This window comes from Podarcis erhardii (assembly GCF_964252035.2).
Source record: "Podarcis erhardii genome assembly, chromosome: 16".
Classification (NCBI taxonomy): domain Eukaryota; kingdom Metazoa; phylum Chordata; class Lepidosauria; order Squamata; family Lacertidae; genus Podarcis; species Podarcis erhardii.
In genome coordinates, this window is record NC_138514.1 from 21,602,044 (window position 1) to 21,621,596 (window position 19,553).

Consider the following 19,553-nt stretch of genomic DNA (forward strand, 5'->3'; position numbering starts at 1 on the left):
GTGTCAAAAAGCTGCAGAAGAGCCAGAGAATGTCACTCATGAGACCAGAACCAATGAATGCCTGGTAGGAGGTCTGTTCTCTCTCTCCCCCCCCCACCCCCGTACAGACTGGTAGTGCTGGTTCTGGGGCTTCTTCTGCTAGCGTGTTATGTGCAGGGTGGAAAAAGAGAGGGGGAGAGAGAGAGGGAGGGAGGGGAGTGGGGGGGAAAATCAGAGACACTGACTGCCTGTCCCCATCTCTCTTTCTCTCTCTCTCTCCAACTCGCGCTCCCTCCCTCTGCAAACATTGGATTTAAACCTACTCAGAATTCAGCACGGAGGAAAGCAGCCAGCCAAGCCGCTCCAGACTATTGCAGCTCCCCCAAGATGTATCATCCCGCCTGCTGGATCGTCTTCACGGCCACAACTGCCCTGTTCTTCATCCCAGGTATGCCACAAGGAGGGACGGTGGCAGGGGAATCCCTCTCGCTCCCGTATATCAATAGGCAAGAAGATGGACCAGACGAGGATGGTTGAAGAGGTGGGGTGGGGTGGGGGACGCGTTTTGCATGCCACAGCGATACAGACCTGATGATTTCGCCCAGATGTGCACATTATGATTATGATTAGTTAGGGGTGTCCCCCCCCCCCGGTCACAGCACTAATGTGCCACGTTTTGGGGTGTGCATGTAGAGGAGGTGATTGGGCTCAGAACTGGCGCTTAGTCCTTCAGGGATCCTGCCACTGTTTCCTCCCAGAGGGATGCTGTGCCGGCATCGGACAGCAGCTGCTCCTGCGTTGTGAATAGGAGATGGTACTTTCCCTGGGATTTGCATTATCTGCTCACAATGTTTGTGTGTGTGCTTGTGCTTGTGCTTGCGTGCAATGGCTTTTTGGAGAAGTCTTTTACTCCCAACCCCAATCTTCTCCTCCTCCTCTTTCCTCTCCATCTCCTCTGGGCATCTTTCTTAGCAAATTGAGTGTGTGTGGGGGGGGGGTGGATGGTGATGATGGAGATGGTTTGGGAGTGCTTTCCCTCCCAGGTTCAGCACCCGTACCTCATTTCCACGTAAAGAAGTCCACTGCCCTTCTCTTGTTTTCAGATAGCAAAGCCCACTGGCTTTTATACAGTGATGGTGGTAGGAGTGAGGTTTCTTTTGCATCCCCCAAACTGACCAATGCACACGCATGCACACAGACACAGACACACACACACACCAGCTGCTACTTGTTTGGGCATCAGCTACAGATGCTGCAGTGTTGGAAGCCAGACCAGGTGTTCTTCGAGTTTTCTTATCCAGAAGGCATCATTGTCGCCTGCCACCATCACAGCGTTTACTGAAGACTTTAGGATCCCTCGGCTGCCTCTTGCTGCAAACCCCGGTCTGAATAGGTTTATTGTAATTCAAGCTCTAACTGGCTCTGGGCAGGAGCTCCGCAGACAGGCACTTAGTGTGGGGAGCTGAATACGCATCTGAACATCTGTCCCAATATAAAATAGAAGAGCAGGGTGGGAGGGATGGGGACCGATAGAGAAGGAGTTGTGCCTTATATGTGTTGCTGAGCTGTTGGGATTGGCAGAGTTCTGAACATGCAATGCCCTCGGAAACAGCTTCAGCAGTCTGTTACTCTGAAATATACACATATTTGAAATGCACAGCAGGAGTGTGTGTTGCACTGGGTGTTACAAGAGCATAGGCACAAAATCTATACCATATCAGTATTTTTGCAACCAGACTTTTTAGCACAAGCCTGACGGTAGTTTTCACTGTGGTGGGAGGCGGATGTGAGCCACAGCTAGGCTTGCATGGATTTACTATCCATGTGCATCACAGTTTCCATCAGACGCTGGTTTGTGTAAAAACTTTATCCACATTCCAAGACCCCACAAGCTTTGGATGTAGGTGTGCAGGCGAAGAGCACAGGGACAGGCATGTGTGTTGTATTCTGTATAATGCATTCTCATGCCAATGGTTTGAGGAAATGCATTTGCACTTAAATTACAGAGGGGTGGGTGGGATGTTTGGGTGGACAGAGGGACAAAAGGCACAGAGCTCTCCACCTTCCAGTGCAAAGGCCACCTTCTACTTTTCAGTTTGGCCATGGTATACAGAAGTGGCTCTTGAATTCTAACCGGTGTGCATAATTCATCATGAGGTTGCGATTTGGTTTCAGTTTTGTGATAAACTACATTCTTCTCTGACTTCTTGATAATGAACAACCACCTAATCAAAGAATGCTATTTCCAAAAAAGTCACACTGAGGACACCATATCTGGGTAATGTCAGAGTATGAAAGGTGAATGGGGAATATATATTTTTTAATGAGAGCACACATTTCTTCTTGAGAAATTCAGTTTTAGGACAGTTGAGAAGTTGTTTTTTTTTTTTTTTAAAAAAAATGTCTTTTTATTTTAACAGCTTCAGATGTGATATGGGGAGGGAGAGGGCTTTATTAGCCTTGAGTGCAGAACTGAAGTCTTCTGGTTTCAGACTCCTTGAAGGGGATGTGAGATTAATGGAGCTCTAGCTACCTCTGAAACAGCATTTCCTGCATGACATTCGTACACTGACCAATTTGCACCTCAGCACTTGAGATTCAACAACTCTCCTAAGCTGCATGTTGACCAATGTTTACTATCCAGGGTTGATTCAGTGCAGTACCTGGGAGACCATGAGAAAGAGCTGATGTAGTGTAAAAGCTGATATAAGCATGAGCTATGAAACTGGAAAGTGATTGGGTCAAATTGCCATGAATTCACTAGTTGGCCTTAGGCAAGCTGTGATACCTCAGCCCTCCCTTCTCCACGGATTACATTACTCTACATTAACAGACGTGAAGCTCTTTGGATACTTTCAAGCTAGTATTTCAAGTGAAGTGTTGTTGTGATCTTAGCTGGTGAGTGTAAACTTGTGAATTTAGATTTATCCACAGGTCTCTTCATTAGCAGGGGAGCTGAATCTTAGAATATCTGGATTATCATTTTGTAGGCTCTTTCTATGCATCACTAAAAAAAAAAAAAAAAAAAAGTAGGATATGAATTGTTGAGCAAGCGTATTCACTGTCCCCACAGCTGACACAACTGTGGGGAAGGGCCATGGCTCAGTGGTAGACCATCTGCTTTGCACGTGGGAGGTCCCAGTTTCAATTCCTGGCATCTCCAAGTGAGCCTTGGAAAAGTCCCTGCCTAAAACCCTGGAGAGCAACTGCCAATCAGTGTAAACTATGCTGAGTGAGATGGACCAATGGTCTGACTCAGGCAGCTTCTCGTGCTTCTATGATCCTAACTCGTTTTGCATGTGATATTCCCACTAGATGCTCAGAGGTGGGTCCTTCTGGAGATCAGTTCCTGCCCACTCCCCACCATATTTTTTTTTGGGGGGGGGGCCTTAGAGACTGAACTGTTTTGTAGGAGGGATTCAGTTGCATACTAGCAAACTTAAGACTCTGGCACCCTTGTACAACAACAAAACCAGCCTTTTTGTGGTAAGGAAAGCAATAGGGAAAATGCACTGCAAAATGTGGGGTAAAAAAGAAACGATGGAAGAGGTGCCATGAAACCTCCACTTGTTGAGAAATCGGCATGAATACTTAATAAATTCAATGCTCACTAAACAGCATACATTGTATAACATCCATGTAAACAAACCAGAATGAAAAAAAGGGATGTTGTGTAAGTTTTCTGCAAACAAATGAGGATGAACAAGTTATTTAGATATCCTCTTAATCATACCTAGATGTTTGTTTGAGATGAATGAAACAATGAAAAAAGAGGCTTTTAAGATGTTGATTGGGGTGAAGGGAAACTGGAAGGTTCATGTGGAAAATACAATTGCCAAGTCATTATTAGCCTTAATGGCTTCACTGTGGTCCCTCCCTCTGATTCCTTGGTTTTTAATTATCTTCCTTTTCAGTTTGGATGGCGCTTTTAGTCCTCTTACTTCCCAATAGGACCCCATATATTTTCTCCCTGCCAATTTACTTTTTGCCGAGTCTGAAGACCTGAAAGGTTAATGTAATAATGAAACCCTGACCTTGTCTGGTCACAGGAAGACTCTTCCTCCACAGCTTTGTGAAGGCAGAGAGGTTTCCATCTTGGAATAATTTGAAGCTAATGCTTTCCTCCCTGGAGAGACTTTCGGAGAAAGAGGACTGCATGCAGCCAATGGTTTTCCAGACAGAATCTCTGTGATGATGAGAAGGGCTGTGGATGTTTTTTAAATCTGAGTTAAAGAGCAGCAATAGAATTGGGAAGGTTCAGTTCACGTAGTCTCCAGTTAAGGCAGAGACAAAGAACCTGTAGCCTTACAGTTGTTTGGAGTCCAACATGATAAGAATTGTAGTTCAGCAACATCTGGAGAGCCACAAGAGAACGATCTGGAGAGCCATCTGGAGAATCCTGTGTACCACCTTGAGTTCCCTGAAGAAAAAGGTGAGATATAAATGCAAGCAGCAGCAGCAGCACAAAATGAAACAGCAACAAATTTGATAGGTCTCTGCTTCAAGGTGCATTCAATCCAAATGTCAAAAGGAGGGAAATGAGTGAAGATAGCAAGGTAGCAAGAAGAAAAATGTGAGGACATGAAGATCAGCCCATATAATCACAGAATTGTAGAGTTGGAAGAGACCCCAAAGGTCATCTAGTCCAGCCCCCTGCAATGTAGAATGTAACCGTTTTCTTCTAAAGCCAATGGCATTGCTTCTCATTGCCAAATATGCCTCCCTGAACCTACTGGAAGACTGTCTAGAAAAATAATATGCCTTGGCCTCTAGGCAGGTGAGTGTGTTCCCTGTTAAACTTGGCTCAGTGCAAGGATGTTGGTCAGAAACAAGTCTATAGATCTGAAAGTCTATAAGCTGTGAAGATTGCCTTGTTTGCAGAACTGTATTTGAACCTGTATTCCAAAGGCTTAAAGGAACCAAGAGGGAAAGAGCTCATCCATGTTGATTGTATCTTCTGTTGCTAAGATATGACACCAGAAACGGATCTGCTATTTCTGTGCATGTGTTGCTAGCTTCTCCATGCCCAAACCTTTGTTCCAAAAAGGGTTTAACCTGTCCCTTTTCTGAGAACTTGAGTAGAGTTCTGCTGCCTTAGTGATTCCGTCTTTTTTGGGCCCCAAAAGTATTCATTAGTTTTTTGTCTTGCTCCACAAGTTTTGCATTGGCCTCTAAATGATATCTTTTTCTTGTCTTCTTTCCCCCACTTCTCTGTCTCTCCCCCCCCCCCAGCAATTCTGTCCCCTCCTCTAAATGGGGAGGGCATTTTTGCCACACCCTCTTCCCCCTGGAATAAGAGGAGATATAGTTTCTTGCAAAGGGAGGTATGTGGATCTTCATGTTGGTCATATGGGGGGGGGGGAATGACAGCCCAGCTATTTAAACTGGCTCCATCCCTCATTCTTCATTCTTCTTCTGGTAATGCCCACACTCTTGGCCTTGGCAATGTGGGCTCTGCTAGTCACCCTTTTTGGGGGTACTGAGTAGGAATTTGAGGGGAGACATTGCTGAGTTTGGGGGTCTTCTCTTTTTTGCCTATTTTGCACTGTTAGATGTTGCCCATGTGACTGGAGAATCTGGCTAAGTGGAATTTCGCCACGGCAGGTGAGAGGACATAAGAAATTATTGAGGGCTTGGCCTAGCAGGGGCATCGAGGTGAATGTTAGCCAATGTGGCCTCAGTAAGGATGTCAGGTTCTTACACCCAAGGTGGAGGACAATTTTCTTTTAAAACCAAACCCTCGCTGTGTGACCACAACATGCAGCTGGAAGTTTGCTCAGGAAATGGGAGTGATTATATCCTCCCATTTATTGCAACCCACCTGCCCAAATGTGTTTAATTGGGTTAATTAGTTCAATTTCATTGATTTGCAGATTCTCTCCTTGTTTTATTTCAATAAATGTAATCTGTTCACCCATATTATAGTTTGTATTGAGTCTTCTTTCTGGTGTGATGGCAAGGAATTCATTGCGTGCTACTCCCAGATCCTAGTACAAGCAGTTGTGCATGGATAGGATACTCAAGAAAGGATACTTGGTGTCACTTGAAATATTGTCAAGAGAATCAAGTGGTAGAGGCAGAAGACTAAAGAAGATAGAAGGCTTGTGTGTGTGTGTGTGTGTGTGAGAGAGAGAGAGAGAGAGAGAGAGAGAGAAAGAGAGAGAAAGAAAGAGAGCGAGACCTGATTTGCACATCTCTTTAAACCAAAATAAAACTAAATTGTGGTTTAAATGTTAGCACAGTGCATTCCAGCATGCGGATGAAATGACTTGGCTCCTCCTCTTGCTTCTACTAACCTGCTTGGGAAATAAGCCATGGTCTATTACACCTAAACCTGGGCTTCTACTTGGCTTCTCTACAAACAAGCATTAACCACATTTTGTGGTTACCGCCGATGCTTTGTTTTGTGTGGAAACCAACCATGAGTCTGAGCATGGATCTAGGCGGCACAGTTAAATGTGTTGTAAACTCATACAGGGAAATCTGGTAGGGAAATACACGACTCCACAGCGTTATCTAGTGTCACAGTGTTATATCACATACAGAACACATATAAAATGCTTTTTCTTTACCAATCTAGCTGAGTCTTGAATTGGGACATAACACTAAGCCAGACCATGGCATGGTTCCTTGCAGTGTGCAAGAGCGAGATAAGAGAGAAGGTCTCACAATTTCAGCAGTTTACACTAGCACACTGTACATTCACATTTTAACCATGGTATGGTTTAACTATGGTTACTTTAAACTACGCAAACTGAGCCTATATGTGAGATCTCTCTCTGTGTGCCTGTATACACACACAGTGTATACACACACACACACACACACACACACACACACACACACACACACCCCTACACACCTGTGGCTTGTAATCTTGAAAGTCATTTGATCGGCTCTTAGGAAGAGTGATCAGCTGAAGCCCAATAGCAGTAGGTAGGATGGCCAGTTTGGCATTGTCAAGAAAGAGGATTTGTACCACCGAGAAAGATGATTAAAAGGAGAGAAATCAGCATAAAATTTACAAATGGTACCTGATACGCATAAGTGCAAATTTAGAAATAATGAGTATAATTTAAATAGAAATACATCTCAGCTTAGTGGGGGAGGCACCAGATGACTATCATTCCCATTCAGTCTGCTGACCAGTTGCCAGTACCAGCTCTCTCTTACCTTTAAACCTGTTGGGCAGCTCTGGAACAGAGGACACCTTCAAACAGAGGTCTGTATTCTGGCAGTTATTCAAAATAGAGGACTGTACTCTGTAAAGCAGGAAGCACAGCCACTCTAGTGGTGGGGAACAGGAGGAATTACTTGCCTCCTGATTGTTAGGCAGGAGCAGGACTCGCAAAGGGTCCTGTCCCCATCACTTGACCAGGGTGTGGGCAATTTTAGGCCCAAGCCTCACAGCGGAAGGCCTGTGGCTCAGAGGGAGAGCATTTGTTTTGCATGCAAATGTCCCCGGTTCAATTTTATGCCAATGGGCCTTTGAAGCTGTTTAATTAGCCAGTCACTGTGATGCACATTTGAATTGTTTTTAAATTGAATTTTAAATTGAATTGTTTTTGAATTTAATTGTGTGTGTGTACACACACACTGCTGTACACCACCTTGAAATTTTGATATGGCATTGTAGACATACTTGTACAAAGGGATATAAATGAATGAATCCCTGGCACCTCCAGGTAGGGCTGCGAGTATTCCTATCTGAAACCCTGGATAACTGCTGCCTGTCAGTGTAGACAATACTGAACTAAATTAATTGATTGACTTACTGGGTACAAGACAGCTTCCTCTGCACAACACAAGCCTGAGAATAAATCACTGGTATCCTCCTCCCTCTGGTTCTGCCACAGGAGAGGAAGGGGGTGCACCTTTAATTTGTGATGACATTCAAACAAGCACACCTTTCCATCTGTGTAACCTGAAATGGGCGCAGCCCAGGAGAAACTTCGGTTGATTGCATAAAGTGGTCTTTAGGCAATTGTTAAATGGTTTTGATGGAGCACAGTCCCTAAAGGGAGATGGAGGCAGTCCCTAAAGTAGATGTGGAGGAACCAAAAGGGTTCAGCACTTTGTAGGTCAAAGCCAGCCTTGAATCCTGTGAGAATCCAGCCTGTGCCTTTCAAGAGGATTTCTGCTTCGTCTTCAGTGTCTAGGGGCATGTGTGCTCCTGGAACAAACAGAAGGGAATGCCCCCAGCTGTCACTGTGGCAGTATTCTTGGTTGGTGCAGTGACAACCATAGCCTATGGATTTGCTACAATGCTCACCTGCCTCGGTGGGATTAATTAGTTGTTTGCGAGACTCTTTGAAGATGCAAAGTGCTAAGGCTGATCTTCAACTCTGATTTCTGTCTCCTGATTTTTGAATAATTCTTCTGAGTAGGGCAGGTCCCCTGAGTTTCCTCGCTTGTCACCTCCTCCTCTGCTAAGATGCCAGCTCCTTCCCCACCCCGAAGTATCTTCAAGGATATGCATAAGTGTCTGCATGCAGATAGGTGTCATGCTCCCTGTTTGTTTGCTTAGTTTGTGCCATGAGGAAGTGCATCCAAGTGTACGCCACTCTCTTCCTTCATGCTTGCTAACTCCACATTGGCTGCCACATGGAGGGCATTTTTTGAGGGCAGAGGAACAGGCTCCATTGCAGGATTTCTTTCCCATTTCTGCCAGCTGCATATGTCAGAGCTCCATAGTGATGCTTCTGTGCCATCCAGAATGCAGAGGCTGGAGCATGTAGATTATGCAACTTTGCACTGCCGTTGGTTCCCCCAGCTGTGCTCCTAGCCTAATCAGGGTCATTCAGCATGACACCACTTAAAGCCCTGGGTAGGCTCTCTCACCACGAAAGACTTTGTTCTGTGCTCACAGACAAGTACGCTATGTGTGGGGATCTGAGATCAAATGTCAGTTCCTCCAGGACATTTTGCTCTCTTCCACCTTGCTTTCAGCATGTGACGACTGGCCAAGTTGGGTTGGGAGTTTGGCAACTCCCCAGTGGCAAGCATGGATGAAAGGACATCCCGGGGACCTCACATGATGAACCAGACTCATGCCACAACTCACAATTGAAGCAAAGCAAGGGGGCACAGATATCCCTTACTGACATCTAACATTGGGTGGGCTTATTGTTAATTTGTAGTTTAATGGGTACATGGTGCATCCTGATGGTTACTGTTTTCAGGTGGGATTCAGTCACATACCAACAAATTCAGGTTGCACAATTAAAATTGTTTTTGTGCTCTTGCCCAACAAATCTGCTCCTCTCCTCAAAGCTAGGACTTTTTTTTTTGCAATAAGGAAAGTGCACCAAAATCTTGAAAATAACAATTGTTTGAGGCAACATTGTACAACATCCCTGCCAACAAATAGGAATGAATGCTCTGTCCACAGCTGTAGTCATCTAACCCTCCCAACAAAGTGTGTGCAAAATAATCAGAATGATTGCTCGATATTAAGCAGGTCACCTGGAAGTGACCCTGGCCACTTGTCTTCACGCTGGTTCACATGTGCATGTACACCTGTGCTATCATTGGCAGTCGCTTGCTAAGTCTAGGGTCATCTATTAGAAATGCTATATCATTTAAAAGCAATGCATTTTGGAGTTGACACTGGATGATGCAAAAATGATTGATATGTGATGACTCACAAGGGGCATACTTAGAGGTTGGCCAGGTTGGCTCCTGCCAAGGGTACAGGCCACCCCACCCCCCACAAAAATCGCACCACTCCACTGTGGCTTGGAGTGGCTAAGAGCCTGCTTGCCTTCTCCCCAGGAGGCCATGCTCTGGGTCATGTAGGAAGTCAGTGGCAGAGAATGAAAGGCGATGAAAAGCAAACTTGTTGAGTTTCTGGTTCATGGTCTGGTGGTGCTGAGGAATGCCAATACATCTCCTTGCCAAGGATGCAAAGATGGCTAGGTACGCCTCTGATGCCTCTTGCATGCATACACATCTTTGTTTGCAACAAATAAACACTGGAAGCTGCTTTGAATGATTAGGTATTTGTCCATCTAGCTAGTGTAGTCTAATATCACCAGCACTGGCTCTCTAGGGTCTCAGGAAGAAATGTTTCCCGCCCCTTTTATCTGAAGATGCCAGGGGTTGAACCTAGGACCTTGCTGGATGCTGTAGCGAGCAGCTAGCTCCCACATACAACATCAACACTGAGGTCTGGATGGGAAGTTGACAGTTAAATGGCTAAGTAAGCAGCAGAGCAGCCTTTGTATTTAATAAAGCTGTGACCCTCGTTCAACCCATATTGTTGCCTTGTATCTTCATTCCAGATATGGGAGCAATGCACCATTAACTGAAAATGTCGTCTCTTGAGAAATACTCAGCAGAGCTTTCTGTTACAGCCAATTTTGCTAAATCATTGGGACTCATTTTGCAGAAGACCATAGCTTTCAGCTATGTCAAACCTTTTCAGTTATGCCATCCTTGCTAGTTAATTAATATGGCAAAGTGATATTAATCCGGGTCCACACTCCACAGAGCTATCATCTCTTATCCACTGCTGGGCACTAGAGTGACAGGAAGTTGCCACTGATTAGGCATAAGCCCATAGAGAAGTACCCGGAGCACATTTGTTCCACTTTAGTGTGATTTCAGGACAGGCAAGAGGGTCTTAAAGGGATTTTCCATGCTCTCTTAAAAGTCTAAGGAAAGCAGTTCATCAGATACGGTGGGCATCAATCCTCCATCTGTCAGAAACTGCAAAACAAACATATCTTGGCAACTCTTGATGTTGAGACAACAGACTGGCAACTCTTCTATTACAGCTTGCAGCTCAGCCAGTAAAAGGTATTAGCCAACAATAAATGTTATGAGTCCAGCTGCCCTTGCATACATGTGTGAGTCATCTGTGGCATGTTGGTGGTTTAAGTTGATCATTTGGGTTTATATTGCTCTTTGCAAGGTCTGGTGGTCAGCTGATGATTGGGGCTAGGAAAGTGTGCAAAAGCAGGTCACCTGACATCCATTGTAACATTGGGTGTTTGGCAGGTGGGCATCCCCACCTACCTATCAAACTTGGCCTGTAGTGTTGGGGGTAAGAATCTGGCCCACCAGCCAGATTCTATTACTGTCTCAGCCCTGACCTAAGAGAACTATCTTTATAAAGCTTCCCTGCCTGGTGACTTGGATGTGATTCTTTGTCTTTATTGATGGGTATGAGGATAGCCGATGGGTCTCAAACCCTCAGTGAGTTAGGGACTTACCCTGCATGTAAAGACAGGCTTCGGTGGATTGAGTGGATGAGACCAATAGTCGATCCAATAGTCAAGAAGGCAGTTTATGCATATTCTGCAGAGGGAATTGAAGGGCAGATGGGACTTGTCAACCTGGGAAGGCAGAACATCTAGGAGAAGAAAAGCTCTGGTGCTAAACATCCACTGCCTTGTGGGATATCTTTGGGAGAAGAAAAGGTTAAGGAGTAAACCCTGCACAAATCTGCAGTAGAGTCCCTGAGGTGGTTGGATGTCACCTTGTACATGTCCTTCTGGCAACTCCTACTGTCAAGTTGGTGCCAAATGTATTTTCCTTTGGACCACATCAGCGAGGCCAAGAAGGGGGTTTAGTCATGTGGACAACCAAAGACCACCATACACACTGCCCAGGCTTGCATCCCAGGAAGTCACTTTGGTGTTGCAAATACAATTGTTTGACTTCATCCCTGGAAGCACAGTGCAGTGTCTCTTGAGGCACCCTTGGGTGGCTAGTACCCTAAGGAAGCTTGACTAAAAAGGTTGCTTACCCAACTACTTCTCACAACCTTTTGCAGAGAGGAACTATAGGAAGGCAGCTTTCTTTATGCTTGTTGGCTTCACCTCATCTGCATCTGCCACATGTAATGATGGAAAGCCATCTGGTGCTGTCTTAGCACATCTCTGAGTGAATAAATAAAGAAAAGCACAGATCAGATACAGGGCAGATCTAGTACTTGGAAACTGAGACCATTTTAAGGTAGACAGCAGGATAATGTCCCCCTAGGTCTCACCTTAAACATTAAGATTTCTTCACTATGAGATAGTTTACTGCATTTCAGGAAGTCTCTCTTACTGTGGGTCCTTGTATGTTTCGATGAAACTGTGGGCCTTCATTAAATCCATGCACGACTTAGATCTTCATTTCAGGATGTGTGGATTATTTGTTTGCTGCTTTACCAAGAAGATGTTAGAAATGTAGCCCTTGTTGAGTTTGCCATAGCTTTCCTCTCCTTTGGATAACTTGCACCACCCACCTGTTACCGAAGTGCAGGAGTGCATGCAGGCAACAGCACAACAGGAATTTTTGATGCACTCCTATTTATCACCACAGCAAGATTATTTCACAGTGACCATTTTGAAACCTTTGAGGCTTTCAAGGGATCTGCTTGCAAATCATGCTTACCTAAGTGATTTCCCAGCATTCTCAGTAAACTTGGACCTTTGCAATATTTTAGTCTTTTCTTTCTGCCCCAAGAAGACCACTCTTGTACTTTTGTGGATGTCATGATGCATGCAATGGTATGCAAAAAAAAAAGAGTAAAAAATAATAGGGTTTAGCCTTGAAACAAGCCAAACAATAAAACAAGATTTAATATGAACAAGAGTGAAGCGCATTTACACAAAAAGACCTGGGGCCTTTAATTACAGCAAACAATTGCTCCTGTTGAATGAATTGATGTGGTGGTGCAAGCCTCACTTGCCCTCCTTGCGAATATCCAGAGTGGATTGCAGAATTCATTGTGCAGCTCCAGGACCACAACTTGCTCTTCGCAGAGCAGAATGAAGCCACTCCTGGCTCTGTTTATTCTCCATTTGAGAGCTGAGCAAGAAATAAAGAAGCATAAAGATTTCCAAGCTCAAGATACTTGGAGTACCCACAAATGTCTGACTGCTGGAAGCTGGAAGTCAATCATTAAGAATGAATTGGTTGCTCCATGACTTGACTCCCCTATTCAATGCACTAAACTTTCTTTGCCATTCTTTGGAGTGGTTTTAGAGAGAGTGCAAGGACAGGTGAGTGAGCAACTTCCAGAAAAACACTTTGTGAGCTGGAATATTGCAGCTAATTTGAATAGTTAGGTGACTAATATAATTAGCATTTCATGTTCAAGAACATGGTGGATGTCAGGTTCATGCTGAATTTCTTACCTTATATATTTATGCATTTATTCTACAGTGTCTTATTCTGAAATGTGGGAGGAACAAAGTCTGTCAGCTCATGGCAAAACCCTGCTAATATGGATACAGAAATCACAAGAAAATAGAGGGTTAATTTCAGGTTTCTCTTTTGCTTGCACTCTTGCATCTGAAAAGTCCCTTCTGTCCCCAGAAGGACTAGAAGAGGGAAGATTTGGTTCCTTCATATTGTCTCAATGTTGAGTGCTAAACATGCTGATTCACCATGCCTGAAACCTCTACATTTGGAGATATTCTAAGTGGAACAGCAGAAAAGTGGCTTAGGAGAGACAAACTTTGTTGAGAAAAGATGCTGTAACTGTGGGTTTCTGCAGACCAGGTGACTCATATTTTCTGAACACAGGTGTGTTTATGGCTGCATTCACGTGGCCATCTATTCCATTTCCCTTGTAAATTTGCACATTGTATTTGAGCTTCCACACAGCATAAAAGCTACTTTCAGAAAACTAATGGAATATAGTGCACGTTTATTGCTCCATGTTTCTTTTTTTTTAAAATAATTTTTATTAACCGGCCAAAAAAATCAAATCAAATTAAATCACCACATAAATTCCGAATTACAAAGCCAAATTTTAAATTTTGTTGGGGGGACCCATATTTCAAGATCCGAAGGGGGATTCTGATCATCTTCTTGCTACTGCGTTAATGTCCAAATCAGTCCAAACAGAGTTCATAATTCTATCCAGTCTTATCTTGCTGTTTCCACATCACATCTTGTTCATTTATTTTCTCTTTTTTCTTTATGATCTCTTCTGATAGTCTCCTTAAGCCGATAAACACCAATAATAATCCTGTTTGAATTTTTCCATTTTTCCAATCCTCAAATCGAGATGGTTTCCATATATCATTGCCTTCATAGATAACATCACTCTTTCCATCATTAATCTCGCAAAACTGTCGCTCTTAAGTCCCACTGAGGAGTTTCACTCACAATATAAAAATAGCTCTATTTCTCTATTTCTCCTCTCAGACTTAAGTCCTCTGACAGAACTTCCCAATATGGCGACGGCATTTTTAACTGCGTCATTCCAAAGCTCTTATACATTCCACGCTCTTCTTAAAACATGCTTTGGTTCGAAGGTTTATCTCCACACAGCCTTAAATCCACAGCTTAAGACATTAAAACGACATTTCTGACTCGTGAGGGGAGGGGATTCTTGTTTAATCACATAAGGAAAGAAAGGAAAGTTCCCCCCCTACCCCATCAGTCATTTGCCATACCGAGTTTTGGCATATCTTCTCATGATTTCTCTTGTTCCTCCGACTCATCTTGTTTTATCAGAGATCTCTTCTGTTAGCAGTCTTTCCTCCCCCTCCTTCCTCGAAATATGTGCATTCCTTCATCCAAATTGTTTCTTTTGAAGTTCTTGCAGCTAGTGGCGCAGATCAGGAACGGTGTCCAGGAGCACCGGAATCCCACAGGAGGGCTTTGTGCCTAGTGCCCCCATCCCCACAAATTCGGGGGTGGTATAGTGCACAGCAGGCAAGGCAGTCCCCCCCACCATCCTGGGGGGGGGGTAGGGCGGCTAATTACTCCCATCATAGCCTCCAAATTACCTCGTGTGGGTCGGAGAGATGTTATTGTCAGCCATCTTCCGATGTGCCCCCTAGTGGCCCCCTATTGCTCCATATTTCATGAATTATCTCCACGTGCCATGATTCCAGAAATAATCATTTGCTGCCTCCTTGACTTGGAAGATTGTGGGAATTTTGCAAGAACTTGTCTCCCTCCTCTAACCTTTTCTCTCCACTGCCTTTCCCTTAAGTGTCTGGTCTTCTTCATCCATAATCTTGATAGCAAAGGGCTCCCTCCCTGCCTGTCCTTTTAACTGATGTGAGCTGCTTTGGGAGACAACCATTGTCTGACAAGCAGGACAAAAATACAGCAAATAAATTTGGGGAAAAAAAATATTACTTTTAAAACTTACAAAAAAGAAAAAGAAGAAAAAAGACAAAAGAACAAAAAGAACAAAAAAGAGAAAAAACAATACAATACAATATATAAACAATACAAAACACAACCTTAACACATTAAACTAACACAATAAACTAAACCAAATGAAACAAAAACAATTTAAAAACATACATCATACCTTTTCCATATTCTATCTTTCATTCCCTTGTATCATCGACCTCTTCTCACCTCCCTCTTTGTATTCCTCTTCCATTAATTGTTTCAGCAATTCCTTTCCATCTTTCTCTATTTTCTATCATATAAATGTCTTAACATATTTTAAATCTTATTTCCATTAACATTAGTATACTTATTTAAGCTTAACTCCTTATAGCATTTCAACTAAAGCCCTAAAATTTCATTCCAACCTTTTTCTATCACTCATTAATTTTACAATATTTCTATATATAGACTTTAAATTTCCAATCTTCTTCCACCATCTCCTCTCCCCAGTCTCGGACTCTGCCAGCCACTTCCGTCAACTCCATACAGTCCATCAACCTGGAGATCTTATGTCCGAGGCTCTTAACTCTTTTCCACGTCCCTTCTGCCAGTCTTCTTCATATTCTTTGATGCCAAAGAGCAGATCTCGGGGAAACTCCAATCCAACGATACTTTTATTCCTTCTCGACAGGTCAGCCAAATTTCCATAGTTAAAGCTAGGATCCATAAAGTATTTCAGGGCATGTTTCAAAATTCCTCCAAATCCAAAGGCCCCCAGAACACCAATCTCCTCCTGCCCCAAGTCCATGTTCCAAAAGTCAGTTAATCCCTGCATAGAAGGATCTTTCCAACTTTCCTTTTCTAGTCCAGACCAGGCTCCAATCTTCAAAATCTGACTTTTTCTAGTCTCAATCATAAAGGGCCTCAACTTGTAGTCCTCAATTTGTCTCTGTAAGGCTAAGGCTCCCCCTTGTATTACTTTAGGTTTGACAACAGCAACTTTTTCCTTCTCCTTTTCAGCAATTTGTCCTGTTAAAATAGATTCCTGTGCCGAATCCTGAATAATTTCTGTATTGGTGCTCACTTTTGGTTCCAAAATGTCAATTTTAGTAGTCGTAGCATCCATCTTTTTATGAAGCTGTTCCAACAAATGGCTTATCTTACAAAATGCAGTCAATAAGGCTTCTCCTGTCAACATTCTTGAATATCCAAGGTCAGTCTCTAGTTCTCACAGTTCTTATCAAGCAGCTGGATATTTCCCAGCTCCACTCTTGTAACAGTTTCAAAAGCTCCATCTAGAAGGGAACAGTCTCCACTTGTATCAATCTTTTCCAACACAGATCAAAAAGTAAAGATAGTTTCAAATTTCAGTTACTTTTCCTCCCTTTTAAACACAGAAGCGGACAATGGAAACAATATATTTCTCTTATTTAACTGACTGTCAACATCCGTTCTCTTCGCTGTCAATGAACTCTCCCGAAACGTCAATCACTGGGAGCCCGTTCCCAGGTTCAGAGCAGTGGTAATTTAATTTTAATCACTCTCTCCTGCAGGATACACAGTCCAAAATTCCCCCCCTCTTTTCCTGTTTCCAAGGGGGGTCTAATAATTTCAATCGATGGAAGTTTAATCCTTTACATAAGATTTTCCAAGACCTTAACTTGTAAGCTCTTTGCTTCAGTCTATTTACAAAAGGGGAAGGTGGAATTCCTGTTTTGAACCTGCCCCGTTCGATGTCAAATTAAGATATTTAAAGATCCAATTTTCCGTTTTACTCACGGGTTGTTGTTTAAAGTCCAATTGTCCACAGGAAAAGTCAGCATTCTCCGGCAACAGCAATGCGGCTTCACTCCGTGAAAGAAGCGGTCGATTCAAAGCACCGCGCCGCTCACCCCACGTCACTCCAGATCCCCAAAACAGGGTTTCCCCGCGAGTAGGGGAGGCGCAAAAGGTGCCAGCCGAATCCCAGGTTCACAAGCTTCTTCCGCCTGTGATTTCAGTGGGTCTCCGCCTTCGCCGTGGCGGTTCAGACCCAACTTTCCACGGAGCAAGTTCCTCCCGATCGGAGGAGCTCCGCCATTGCCAGGGGCACCAACCCGGAAGTCCCCGGAAAAAAAAAAAAGTTAATCCCAACCAAGTTCCATTGACAGATGTGGCAGTTTGTCAACACTAATTGGTACTATACGGTGGAGGGGGTATGTCACTGTTTTTCCTATCACACATCCCATATCTTATAATTGTAACAAAATATTTAACTGCATATTCCCTTATTTTATTCGACACGCTCACCTGGCTCATAGATCCATGCCATGGCAGTGCACAAGTTGCTGCTGTAGACGACCAAAATAAACTATGGTGAGCAAGAGTTGACGTAAGCCCAGATGGTTCTTTGCAGTGCTTTTATTCTTTAAAAATAATGTTTAGGGGCACTCTCATTTTCCTGCTCATATTGAAATACTGCCCCTCAATGAAGCCAAACTTAGATTCACAAAATGATTAGCGGTATGCGTCCCCATGTGCCCCCCCCCGAAAAAAGCACTGGTTCTTTGAGAGCAAATTCTGTGTAGCAGAGCAGGGCTGGTGGTGGATATATTTTCTACCTAGCAAGAAAGTCGGGGTTGTTGCTGCTTTTGGCCTCAGTGGCTGCAGAAGACAGGCAGAGAGAGAACCACTGACATTTTCACCCCCCAAAATTGCTGGAGTATCTGTTTATTTTTGCAGAGGGAAATAAAATGAGCCTTTTGTGTTGGGTATTTGATAATGAGATCTGAGTGGAAGCTGACATAGTGAGGAGGGAAAATGGGACCCTGGTAGGAATGGTGGGGGGGAGAGGAATTTGATTCCATTTGCATTCAAAGGTGGAGCTATCAAATCAACACTTTCAGAAACAACACATGAACCAAAACACAGCTATCCTTAGAAATCCACACTCCTCTAAATTTTGCAATGCAGTTCTCCAGCCAAACAATGTTTACAGAGCATAGGAGCAAATGTGCATAAAAATGAATAGATTAGTGAAAGCAACATAAAAAAATGCATTGGGGGGGTTAATCACAAAAATGTGTATGTTGGGAGACATACATATTAAAATGCTGTGTCAAATTGCTGCAAAAAGTGGGGAGCCAAATTTAAGACTTGAAAAAGAGAAACTGAGAGAACCAAAGTGGACAGACCCTTCCATCCCTAGACACTGGGGTATCCCTCCCTCTGTGGCTTCCATGAAACGTTCTCCTGCTGTCCACCTGCCAGCCGGTTCTGTCTTCTCTCTTGGCTGTTTACTTCTGCCTTTTGTTTCTCTTACTTGTTGCTATGCATGCAGCGTATAGTAGGAACTCCTGTGAATATAGGCCAGGCTTTGATTGTTCAGCAGGCTGGAAGGTGATGATTATAATATTTGACAGGAGAGAAGGGGGGGCAGAGAACTCTTCACGCTTTCAGATCTGCTTTGTCATAAGAAAGATCTTGTAAAGGGTCTTCGAAGGATGACTTTCTCCCTCCATGCAAATCATGTCTGAGTATTAAAGTCAACGATTTTCTTCTAAAGAAGCGCTGCATGAGGTTCACCGGTTTGTTATCACACCTTGTTCTGATGTCCTTGTGCAACGTGTATGCTAATTCTTTGGTTTGTTGGGTCAGTTTATTAAAACAGAACTCCCCATTTTGCCCAGAGAGGGTGCTCTTAGAAAGATAGCAAGTGAACGTTGTCCTATGCTTCTGACCTGTCTACACTACAAGTTTCAAAGAGGTGTCAGACCTGTTTAAGTGTTGTGGTTCTCAAATGAGGATCCCTTTTCTAATGGGTTGTAGGGATCTCTGGTGCAGCTGTAGAAGCTATGATAGTTGAAAAGCAGCACATGGAAAATGCATTTCAACCTGATTCAAATTCTTATTTGTAGCTATATCATCGATGTCAGAGCTAAACAATTTATTGTGGTATTTGGATGCCATGAAGTTTGGTGCTTGTGTCTCACCACCAGCATATAATAGTTTTCTTTTTTTGACCACCAAATTGTTACAGTTGGCAATAAGCATTTGAGTCTGACCCATTAGGAGCATTACAGCAGGCTAAGAAGGTGACATTATTGATCAGTAGGTGGCACCCTGAAGCCACATCATTTATAGCTGTGGCAAAGGCATCATGGTCCAATTCTTCCCTTCCTCTCTGTTTTATTGCTTTGCCTTCAGCTAAAGAGAGTTAACTTTTTTTTCACCTTCAGCATCACTTGTTTTATCTTCAGTTGATGAGCTATGGTGCCTAGAAGTTACAGGGCACTGTCAAGGTGAAGTCTTCAAAATAAATCTCAAGGATCTTGTGTTGGCTAGTCTAGGTTCAAAAATTCCACTGCAGTCACATCCATCCATGGCTCTGGAGAACTTGCCATTTTGAAGCCTCAAGCCTTCATCTGTTAATGGGTATCTCAGCCATCCAAGGATTGTGATAACCCTTTTATTTATCAATGGCTCATTTGGCTTGTTTACTGCCATATCAAAAACTT

At 43.5% G+C, this 19,553-nt stretch overlaps 1 protein-coding gene across 3 annotated transcripts in view; it reads left to right on the top strand.

The window, feature by feature from the left end:
• The first annotated feature begins 48 nt into the window (after positions 1–48).
• The window catches only part of OPCML (opioid binding protein/cell adhesion molecule like), a 760,205-nt gene continuing 740,700 nt past the window's right edge, over positions 49–19,553 (top strand). Inside the window, exons 1-2 of one of the 3 annotated variants that reach the window (XM_081843175.1) lie at positions 49–64; positions 307–427. In XM_081843175.1, coding sequence (XP_081699301.1) covers positions 367–427 — 61 coding nt within the window. In that variant the 5' untranslated portion in view covers positions 49–64; positions 307–366. Of the gene's footprint in view, positions 72–140; positions 428–19,553 lie in introns of those variants that run through there. The other 2 variants (XM_081843174.1, XM_081843177.1) reach the window with 2 other exon arrangements.